The 12,057-nt window shown below is 45.2% G+C and overlaps 1 protein-coding gene across 2 annotated transcripts in view; it reads right to left on the reverse strand.

Annotated features, from left to right (window-relative positions):
* LOC132252484 (kazal-type serine protease inhibitor domain-containing protein 1-like) overlaps positions 1–11,619 on the reverse strand; it is a 30,905-nt gene extending 19,286 nt beyond the window's left edge. The window contains exon 1 of one of the 2 annotated variants that reach the window (XM_059733452.1): positions 11,015–11,619. In XM_059733452.1, the coding sequence (XP_059589435.1) occupies positions 11,015–11,471 (457 nt within the window). In that variant the 5' untranslated portion in view covers positions 11,472–11,619. The remainder of the gene's footprint in view (positions 1–11,014) is intronic. The other variant, XM_059733454.1, reaches the window with a different exon arrangement.
* Between the last annotated feature and the right edge of the window lie 438 nt (positions 11,620–12,057).

Genomic DNA, 12,057 nt, shown 5'->3' on the forward strand with positions numbered 1-12,057 from the left:
CTAAGGGGTGGAGTATTGGCCCCAGTGAGGGGGTGTGTAAGCGTGATTGATCAGGTTGCATAGAGTAGGGTCTATATGGCAGGCCTGAAGGACTTTATGTGGGCTGTGTAGAGTAGGGTCCATATAAGGGAGCCCAAAGGACTGTGCAGAGGCTGGCCTGAGTAGAGAGTGAGATGTGTTAGGAGGGGCCCATGAAGGTGGACCCATATGAGACTGTGAGGGCAAATGGCTCAGAACCTACCTAAAATAACCTTGTTGACCCATGCTGGGGCCAGGACCAGATTGGTCAAAGGGCCAGAGTGCCCACTGCAAGGGACAGCCAAGGCTAGAGGCTGGGAGTCCTGACTGGCCTAGAGGCAAGGCCAGGGCCAGTGAGGCTGAAGGTCCTGGAGGAGGCCACATCCATGAGGAAAAAAGGGCTTAGGGAGTTTTGGTGCCCAGAATGAGGGCGAAGTAGACCGCCTGAGTAGGAGGGATCCAGGTCGGGTCCAAATGCCAGGCAGGCAAGGAATTAGGTCCATTGTGGGGCCAGAGCCATTTAGTGATACCAACTGTGCGGCATAGCACATCGGGTAGGGATGGTATGGAGCTGTGTATAGTGTTCTTGGCACTGGGCATTAAATGGGCAGCCTCCCACCTTGTTAACAATTACTAGGTGACATCAAAGGCATGGACTGCCCTAAACAGGTGGGTAGGCCAACAATTTGACCGGCCATGAGATGGTGCCCTGTCACAGTAAGAAATAAACGAGACAAAATTCATAAGTAAAGTTTTAAAAGCAACAAGTGAATTTGGATATTGAGCAAAGTATACCTTAAATGAAGCCTGAAGACCTGCTTTTGGCAAATCAGGACCCTTTAAGGTTCTCAACCTGGGCACCCAAAAATCAATAGTTCTTGTTGCAAATTTTGGCTTATACCATCAGGACAGGGTGCAGTGACATTGCTTGATTCGTGGTGGACTAGCGGTTAACTTCAGCCTACCTTTTTGCTTAAGTGCTTAGGACCCAGGCTATAAGAATAGCAGCTGGGGAAAATATTTTGGTAGCTAGCCCTTGTAGGTGAAGTGATAGCCTGGTTTTACTCTCATATTGTGTTGAATAATCATACTTTCTTTTTCTGCTTTCACTGTTGTACAAGGGTATTTATCTCCTCTTGCAGCAAAAAAAATCTTGCAGCATGTCTCAGATAACAAGGCTCTATATTAAAGTGAATTCCTGAGAAAGTTTGAGGAGTGGTAGACTTCTTGCTCGTAAATGAAACTGGTAGTACTGATCATCAGCCTTTGGATACTGCTTTAACCCAATCAAGGTTCAGGATCACCAAATTCATTCACTTGATAGATTCCTTGGGCACGTCCAGATGAGCACGCACATGCCTCTTGTCCCTTTGAGACGGGGCAAGAGGCACGTGTAGGAATGAAAAAATATTTCCTGCTCTGCAAGTTTGCAGTGCAGGGAGCAAATTAGACCCCTAGATATCCAGGGGTCTAAAAAACACCAGAATTTAAAAAAGCAGGACAGAGCATGTTCCCGGACGTGTCCTGAGGCAACCAGAGGCTGGGTCCTCCACAGAGAGGCTCTGGCTGCCAGAGCCTCTCTGTGATTGGCCCCTCACCCTGGTGCTGAAGCACGCAGCCTGCCAGGCAGCATGCTGCAGCACCAGGGCTCCAGTGCCAGTAAGTAAGGAGTCGGGGGGGGGGGGCTGGAGGCGGGAGGAGGGAACTATGGGGGAGAACCCTGCTGGGCCTACCCACTCCCCCAGCTCCCCATCTCTGCCCTGCCTGGCCGCATCCCCTGCCTGCCCCCCCTGAGACCCTGATCCCTTCCCTGCCTGGCCCCACCCCCGGCTTGCCCCCCCGAGGCCCCTGATGCCTTTCCTGCCCTGCCCTATCTCCCGCAAGGCCCCCAGTCCCTTCCCTGCCTGGCCCCAGCCCCCCCACCCCCCTAAGCCCCCCCAATCCCTGCTCTGCCCAGCCCCACCCCCTGCCTGCCCCCAAAACCTCCCCTGATCCCTGCTCCCCATCCCAGCATCCCCATAGGAAAAAAAAAACCCAATCCCCTCGACACTTGCAAGCAGTCCAGCTGCCTTCTGTATCACTGGGGCCCTACCTGCCCAGTGTGGGGCAGAGGGACGGCCCCAGCAGCCCCAGCCCACAGGGATTTCAAAATCGTTTTCAAATATTCTGAAACACCAAAATCGCTGCTAGGGAGGCCAGTGGCAGAACGCTGCCTGCTCAGAGCTGGCATCTTGGACCCAGATGGAGGTGGCTGAGCTCCTGGCCAGTTGAGGTCAGGAGGACAGGCTTTGACAGTTCAAAGCAGGCCACCACACCTGGAACATCTTTCGGGCAATAGCTGCCCAGATGGCCGGGCAGGGGGCACACATCACAGTAGTGCTGCACAGAGGCCAACTCTGCAGCCACAGCCCCCTGGCAGCTGGCCCAGAGGGGCAGACGCCTCTACTGGCTGTGCAGTCCCCATCTGGGTCTGGCAGGTGTGCAGCAGGTCACAGCCAGGCAGCAGCCCTCACTGCCAGACTGCTGCAGTGGGTAGAGGGTGCAGGGAACTCTCAGGGCTGCTTCAGCAGTCCAGCTGGCACAAGTCCAATGTCCCCAGGTACCAATTGGCCAGGTCCCAGAAGCTCCTGAAGAGCTAGTAGCCCTGAGCTACTTGCCACGGCAGCTTTTTGTACTGATGGGGCCAGGACACGGGAGCTTTTTATACTGCTGGGGATAACACAGGTGCTGGCCCCAGGTTCCTGCTCCCCCTGGCTGCAAATCCAGGAGGAGTCAGGCAGGGTTATTTTGCCCCAATTGGCACAATTTGCTCCACAACAAAGTGCATGTCCAAGCACGTGCACTCAGGCAAAAAGCCCCAGTTCAAATTTGCACCGCTTCTATTAGAGCTGCTGCAAGCGCACGTGCTTGCATGTGTAGACGCACCTCTTGTGGCTATTCCTGTAGGCTGCAAAACATCCTGTTATATCTTCAACAGTGGCTCCTTGACTTGTAATGTAGCCCACTCATGATGTTTCAGGCCTTACACATGATGCAAAGGTGGATTTCAATCATATCCACAGTGTCAATCCAGAAAAAAGCACCACATATGTGATTCTCTTACAGAAATTCTTTGAGGCCTTTGCATTAATGATTAGCTTCAGTGGCGATGTGTTGGGGGTGAGTGGGGGTGCATGTGCACCCCCTGAGAGCACTGGTGCACCCCCCGACAGACCATGCTTCCCGCTTAGGCGATGGGCTGGGGAGGCAGGCAGGAGCACTGGTGCCACCCCTGTGAGTGCCAGCCGGAGGTGGGAGCACCGGATGAAGCGCCACGGCCACTTCTGGGAGCGCTGCGGCTGCTTCACAATAGGTGTGATTGGCGACAGGGGGACCTACCCCCCCGGGAGCTAACTGGTAGCTGGGAGGGGCACATGCCCCCCTGACTAAGGTGTCACCAGTCACCCACGTTTAGCTTCTTGAAGACATATTGAGGCAAACACACACACATGCAAGGCAAGGGTTGGAGATATTCAAGATAAGAAACGTATGCAAAACTAAAACTTTAAAAAACTGGCCCTAATATATATTTTTCTTCAAGTATTGGATTATTTGACCTCTCTTTCTCCTGCAGCATAGCAAAAAGCTGTTGAGACCAAATTATAAAAACAATTATTATTTTTTTTTTTTGCCCCCCATAGGCCTCTTGTTGCTACTGGAGCTGTTAGAGAACTGTAAGTACTCTGCTGATATTGATTCAAATTCCAAATAGATGTTTGGTTTGATTAAATCTATTCTCCTTTCTATTTGTTATGAGCAATCTCACAAGGTGGAGAGTCTTTTGGCTTTTATCAAGTAAGATCCATGCTTAAATTTAGGGTTATGAGAAGTATGGAAGATTAAAGTTAAGGGTTTGCTTAAGTGGCAAATGGTGTAACTCCAAATAGGGTTCAATCCAGTAAAGCCCCAAGCAGAGTTCTAGTCACAGAAATATTTGGGAAATTACAGTTTTTCAGAGCAGTACACATTTTAGCACATTGACAATGCATGTTTGAGTCAGGCAGAAGTTATGTTGTTTTTTTTCAGAATCTAAATTTTGACCTTCTGCATCTAAGACCATTTGTGGATTTAACACACAGTCTTTATAGAGTATGTCTTCCTCTTCTGGACCTTGGCCATTGATGCTAATGGTATATACATTTACACATTAATAACCAGGTTATAGCTTGGCCTTGCATACGTGTGTACAGTATGGGTTGCAAGTACTGCTACCTCCTTGTTTCTTAAAGATCACAAACCGCTCCAAAGGCAGTGAAGCAAAGGCACTCAACGCCTGCCCAGCCTAGGTCGAACCATTGACCTGCCTGGGACCTATGCATACAGAGGAGTGTGTGAATGGTGTATGCTTCCTGGGGAGGTCTGGAAGGGATTGTGCCTCCTGTATCTAATGAAATGGCTCCCTCTAATCCCAACAATATGCTTGGAGTACAAAGCGGGATGCGGATTTAAAAATCAGAAGGGTTTTGGGAAGTAATTATTGTATATAAGGCAATGGCCTGACTATCAAATGGGTTGAACATCCCAGGAGGGTCACAGATTTTAAGGCCAACTGGGACCATGTTGTTTGATTTTTCCCATATAACACAGACCAGGTAGCCTTACTCAGTGATCCCTGCATCAAATGCAATAACCTATGACTGAATGAGAGCATGGGTAGCTTTGCCTAAAGCACCTAAGTTACTCAGGAGCCTACATGCTAAGTGATATTGTCTTCACTACAGACTTATCTATAGACTATAGATCAGTTTTGTACACAAGATTCTCATTCAACAAACACTTGTTTTCTTTTGTTCCCAAGTGAATTTGGTATTCATGAAAGATGCTGAATCAACGTGTTCTGAAGACTGAAGCTCTCCAATGCTGCAGAGAATTAGTACAGTAGTTAGATCAGGCTTCCTTACATTGCCTTGCTAATAAACTTCAATCCTGGCCTAGAGGGACCACTTGTAAAGAAAAGGGGAAAAACAGATTACATTACTCTGCAAAGGCCATAAACAAGAATGCCAATTAATGTCAAGTATGGTGCCTGTTTTGTGATGTAGACACCTACGCACTCTGCTCACTTGGTTTGCCATATTTTCTCCCACACACCATGCCACCGAATATAATTCACACCTTGTTTTTTGAAAAACAGAATGCAGGAAGTGATTTTGCCTTGTGGTATGTAGTTAAGTACCTACAGCTAGGGAGTAGAGCCTGCTTGTTGTTCTGCTCCCTATGAATTGTGTGCAGATTTTACTTTTACTTTTGCCCATACAGACAGAAACTGTTCTAACCATATTTCTTGCATATAATGCATATGGAAATTTCCAGCAGCTGACTTTTGGGAAAAGTATATGTTATGTGTCGAAATATAGTAGTATAAACTGGCCATCAGATAGTAATTATTACTGATTACAATCTGGGCTAGACTTGAGTAGGCAAACTACAAGGCTAAGTACAGACATTTGGGGAGGTTAAATCAGGTTCAAAATGGCTACCCAATTTAAGCTTACCTCGTACCAGTGCCTACCGTACACTTATAGACCTGGTCTCAGTGACTGGCAATCAGTTGAAACCTGTAACTGGAGAGAAGTCCATGTACACAAACTGGTCTAAAAATTGCAGAGCCTAGTTTAAGATAAACCTGGCTCTATGTAGTATCAAACTTGTTCAATTTAGGTCAAATCAGTGCATGGAAATTCTATAGTATTCTGCGCAGAGAAAGTATTCTCTGCGCAGCCCCAGGACTAGAAAAACCCAGACACTGGCCCCAGTCCCAGGGCTGCTCTTTTCAAGCCCTCACTCCCTGCACTGGGCTACTTTTTGCTTCCCTAGGCCTCTTGCTGGGGGAGGGGATCTCACCCCACCCATGGGTAATGCTGGTCCCACCCACCCACCCCACCCATGGGTCGCGCCTGTCCCCCCAACCCTCATGGGTTGTACTTCCCCCCATCGTCTGGCAGACCCCCAACCCTCCTACAACCCTCCCCATCCTGACTTACCTGATATGGAGCAGTCATTTTGAATTGATTTAACTTCCCCATAACACCCCCAAGTGTCTGCACTTGGCCCAAGTGGAAGACTTTACCTGTCTCCCTACCATTTGATGTGTTAACCATTTGCCAATTAGTTGACTCAATCTCACATATTTTGGGATTTAGGAAGAACAGAATGGCCAGCTCATGGAAAATCTCTATCCACCAAGTGAATTCTCCTTAACTAGCCGGCTTGAGTTCCTCATTGGTCAGTATTCTTGAAATTGCATTTGAGATCTGGTTCTATGCTCAGGAAACCTTCAAAGCTTGGATCAGCAAGACAGCCAATGCTGAAGAATGCTGTATTATATTACTATTGCTGTTTAGTATTATTCTACTGCCAAATAACAAGTGAAGCTTTTTGCAGTCAATATAAGAAGATAGAGTTCTGCTGAGTTAAAGTTACCACTGGAACTATAATGAACCAGGCCAGAGAAGGAAAAAGGATACTGCACCAGCCAAGTTTTATGAAACTTGTACTCTTTTATTTTGCTCTGGCTTTGGGGAAAGGCCTGTCTGCTTTTAAAAGCTAGAAGTTCTTGATTTTACCCTTTTGATCTCTGCTGTAAGGCAAATACCCTTCCCTTAAAATCCTATTTTTTTCATTCAATGAAGACCCTCTTAAAATTATACCTGGCATAACAATTTAGCAAGAAAGTCCCTGGTAACTTATTTCTGTCTCTCCTTTAAAAAATCACATCTGATTTTATTGCAGTAAAGTATAGTATGTGATAGAGCCTTTCAAAAAATATAGACCTTTAAAAAAAAACCCCAAGGTCTGTATTATATTCTGAGGTGTGTTGTATGTAAGAAAATATGGCCTATTTTACAGATGAGGCAAAAAGGGGTTAAAAACAAGAACAGAGAAGTGGGAGCAGAATCCAATATTAGAAGCCTGAATGCATGGATTTTTCTAAGGTAAAAGTGATCAGCATGGGTCTCCTGAGTCTTACAAGAGCAAACTATATACATTGGAGTGTGGTTGTACTGTCCTGCTCATAGTGTGAAGGCAGCAGAGATTAGATGCGAGCAGATGTGACATAAGGAAAAAAAAGCGTGGCCAAAGGAGGAAATGCTGCACTGCGTAGTCCTGGTCCCAAAGCGTGTTGGAGAATTGCAAGGAGAAGATAAACAAAATCTACAGGTCATCTCACAGTGAACACTGTTGTATAAGTAGCATTGTTCCTATTGTTGCCAGGGACATTATAAAGGTTTGTGTGAACTTTTATTCACAGAGCTCTGATGTGAAATGATGTCAGAAATGCTACCAAATCTCAGTCAATAAGGACTTTGTCAAGGCTGAGAGAGGTAGTTAGCCCTTGTAGTGTGAAATCAGTCAGAAGGCAGGATAGATGTGCACCTTTTATAGACTAACTAAAAAGCACAAGATTTGTGAACCTAAGTTCCATTCATCAGATGCTATGAAAAGACAGCATAATGCAGAGTCAGGGTGAGGTGGAAAGAGGAGAAGCTATTTTATCTGGTCTCTGGTAGCTTTTCCTGTAATGATTCCTGCCCCCAAGCTTGGACTTTATATTCTTGTAACTGGAATCTTTGGGCATTTATAGATGTGCTCCAAGAGCTACACTAATTAAAATTGCCCAGACCGTCATGTGTATCAGTGTCCCTGCCCTGAAAAAAGGTTCAAAGTGCTCCACCACTAAAACTCTTCAAATGAGCTTCAGTTTAAAGCGCACCTCTGCCATTTTTCAGTGCGGGGACGTTCATACACGTGACGCTGGAGTGCAGTAATTACCATGCTCCAGCAGACTCAATTAATCAAATCTGCTCCAACACGCTGTAATTGCATTGTGTCAGAGCAGCCTCCCTGCACATGTATAGGAGCCCTTCCTAGCCAGTGGGACCTAGGGTAGAAGGGGCCCTGGTGGTAGAAATGTGTCTAGAGTAGGTGCAAGTAGGCAACAACTCCGAGTCTTCCAGGGAGCTAGAGTTACCTAGCACATTTAAGAATGTGGATGGAAATGGCTGGAGAGATGGTGGGACCAAGCCAGTGTATGGATGAGATGATATACTGAACAATGCACCAATGTGGCTAGGGACAGACATTACACATAAACCAGTTTAAGTGATAAGAAACTGGTTTGAACCCGTAACAGAACAGATATTCAGTGCACATAAACCAGTTTCAAAATGGCTGAAGCCAGTATGAGATAAATCTGGTTGAATGTAGTATCAGACTTAATTGATTTGGGTCAAACCAGTTAATGCAATGTCTGTCCCAGACCCTTCCTGTTCCAGACCTTTCCAGTGTTCTCCAGCATCTCAGATGCTTTGCAACTCTGGGTGGGGCTTGGCTCTCTGCTCCAGCCCGGCAGGGCTGGCCCCTCCCCTCTGCTCCCTGGCCAGAGTTCAGAAGAGACTGCAGGTACAGTGGCATCTGCCTAGTTTCCTCCTGCTCCTCCACCTTTCCCCTCACCACTCCCTGTTCAAGCTGGGACTCCCCCTTCCCCTTTGCCTTACACAGGCACCTCTCAGTATTAGCTAGCATACCACATGCTGGCTGGAGTACATGCTGTGGGAGACAGGACAAAGGCAGACAGGACAGTGCTGTCTTAGGGTTTTTTGGAGGTGATCAGCAGGTAGATGGTAATGTCCCTCCATTCCTTCCTTAAGTTGTTTAAGAAGAACTTGAACTAATCAGACAAGCTTTGTTTTGTTTGCTGGGGTGATAAATGGTAACAACTCTGTGTAACTCCCTGCTGTATAACTTAATGCTCTGTTATCAACAGTGAGAGGTGGGGGGACTCTCTAATCAGAGAGTCCTGATGTGGCCTGGCCATACCCCACCTCAGCTCAGCCATGTGGAAGGGAAGGGAGGGCTGCTCTAGTCCCCCCCGTCTCCCTCAGCCCCTGGCTTCTAGCATGAGCCACCGCAGGCATGTGTCTTCATTTCTTCAGTCCAGAGGGGATGTCTGTGTGATTACAAACTGATTTAGTCTGTGCAGGTTAGACTAACCTGCAAAGATTGAATCTATTCAGGCTCAGGCTTTTTGAATGTCTGTCCCTAGCCTGTGTGACTAACTCCAACATTTGTAACACTTCTGTACCTAGCCCAATCATTGGAATAGCCCAACAGAATGCTACATAAGCCTTATAAGATCAGAGACTGTTGTCCCAGTGCTATAACAGTAACCAATGTATAAGTTATCAACACTGTCATCTCTGAATTTGGCCCTGTATGAGGTTTTCAGGAGGAACTGCTCCATAAGCTGGATTTCCAGGTTCTAGCAGATTTTTTTCTGTGTAGCTTTACTCCCTTGCACTCTCCTCACTGCACAAGGCCCCTCTGTGCAAGGTAATAAATATTTAAGGGAGATTTTTGTCCATGTCTGTTGAACTGCAATACTGAGGATGCTCTGTATCAGTGGGAACTACTTTTTTGGGAGGCATGTCACAAATTAGTCCTGCACTCTCTCTGAGTGACATTTCAGCCGCCTTTTCCTGCCCAATCTGTTGCTCTGGTTTCTGCTCTACCTGCCATTGTGCTCTATGTCCCCTCTCTTATTTGCTGCATGCCACACATAGAAGCTTCTTGTGACACTTGCATCACACGTGCTGCAAGTTGGCCACCCCTGCTTTTATCATTTAGTATAACAAGTGAAAAATTTAATTAATATTATGGGAGAAAGTCAAGTCATGGGGAACAGAGAGCAAAATCCACTGCAAGTAATAAGGCTACTTCTAATGAGCATTTTACTCTTTATAAGAGTAATTGCTTGGTGGGGGGAAGCACTATAATGTACTTAAATAGAAATGTGTGTGCAGCTCTACATGTGCACGATACATAATCTCACATACACAGCAGGTCTATAAACAGATTGAGACCTTGTATGGAAAAACCCTTTGTACACACATTAAAACTCTCTGTGTGTGTATACACACACTTTTGTTTCTTTTTCTCTCTCTTTGAGCCTAGTTACAAAGACATTTGTGTGCAATTGGACTTCTCTCTGTAATGCTTATTCAGCCACTTGAAAATCTGCTATGTAAAATGGTGATACTAATTGCTGAAGGATGAATCATATTAAAATCAGGCTGTTGAACTGTCAGTGCTCAAGTAACTAGTCTGCTTCATTTTCTGCTCCCTCCTGCAGTGAAGCTGCTTTTGAATGCTTGTTTCTTGTCCATACAAATAAAATATAAAAGTAAAGTGTATTTAGTTTAAAGCCCCAGCAAACTGAAATGAGGTCCATCATTCTGGATAAACAACATGAAAGCAAATGCCTTCAAGGAAATTGTTTTAGATTGATTTTGTTCTAATAGGTGGATTTCTAAATCAGCAGGTAGTTAGATCTTTTAAAAACCACTACATTGCATTATTTTAAACCATTTAATAGGGGAGTGGAGCTTTATTTAAATATTTCACAAACTACAGCCTACTCTGTTTCATTTACTTTACCAGTGACCGTATCTCCACTGTGCTTTGCTGCTTCATCCCCAATACCAGATCAGTCATTATAAAATAACAGTTCTAAAGCTGTCTTGCCTCTATGGCCCTGCCTGCCCATATTGGACTGTCTTCTGTGTTCAGCTACTCTGAAAACCTTTCAGTTATTTTTCACCTTATTATTTGAACTCCTTAATGATAATACATCATTTTAGATTCCACTTGCATAATATGCAGCTCCACTTATCCAGAGCTCAGCTAAGCTGTTGGTTGTTTCTGACTATACTGTACAATATGAAATTCGCTATAACATACAGGCTTAAAGTGTGCAAAATTAAACACCAGCTGCAGAACTACTTGTTTAAACCCCAAGGAAGAAATACAATAATTATGATGATGAGTATTAATTTGCTGTCTCTACACTGAAATGTTACTAGATCTATCTAAAAATCAACATCTTGGTTTCCTTTACAAATCTGACTGGTGAACAGTTTATGCCATCTCTCTCTCTTTCTCTCTCTCTGTATTTTACCTGATTCACATGGTCCATTGTGCTTCATGGTGATATTTCCTCTCTTAGAGTAAGCCTCACCGAATTGGCAGATGTTCTCATAGGTCTTCCCTTCAGGTCCACAGATACTTTCCTGGAATTTGCACACACATTGTGGTTCAGGGACTTCCCCAAACTTTGCCTCGTCAGCATCTAACCTGCACTCCAAATTTTCTCCGCATTGCCCGTAGAAATGATTGCCATAGTCCAAGTCACAGATCTGCCCTTCCACGTTCCCACATTCCAGACAGCAGCCACATTGATCTAATACAGTACCAGCTGGACAGTTTGTAGGCTTAGAGCAAAGTTCCAAATTGCATTTTCCACAACTATCTCCTTCCCTTAACAATCTTAACCAGCCTCTGTGGTGTAAATAGGGGAAAGTCTGAGAAACCTGCACCACTGCTATCAGCACTATTATAGCCACCAGGGGCTTCATCTTGAGAATGTTGAAGGTCCTTGGAGTAAAGCCAACGTTAACAAGAGAGACAGAACGTCAGATTCCTTTTCTAATCTATCAAAAACAGAGCCCTTTAAAGAGAAATTAACATCAGATTCCTAATCTGGAACTGATAAATACAAATGCATACAAACCTACAAGCTTTCCTCTAATGAAGTTTGGAATGTGGGTACTGCTTACATATAAAACAAACTTCCTTTCTGACAGCTCAGTTAAAGCATTGTGAAAACTGTTTGCTCAGAGTGTCTCCTTGAGCCAAATTTGCAGACAGTATCTCTGTTGAACTAACATTATATTGTAGCTATTTTAGGCAGGGCAGAGAGGGTGAATTGGTGAAATAGCAATATATGCTCATATACATCTTCATTTTCACTCTTCATTATGGTCTTAGTGGTGGAAGTCACAAAAAATAAAAATGGGTATAAATTGATATCCAATACCTCAAGTTGCTGACTCTTAGGTTTTAGAGGTGGCTAGCCTGGTTAGTGTGAAGTCAAGCCAAGGTAGGACAGAATGTCACCTTAGGCCAAATCCAGATGTACAGGTTTTTGGTGCTGCAAACCTG

This window comes from Alligator mississippiensis, chromosome 9 (genome assembly GCF_030867095.1).
Source record: "Alligator mississippiensis isolate rAllMis1 chromosome 9, rAllMis1, whole genome shotgun sequence".
NCBI classification, from domain to species: domain Eukaryota; kingdom Metazoa; phylum Chordata; order Crocodylia; family Alligatoridae; genus Alligator; species Alligator mississippiensis.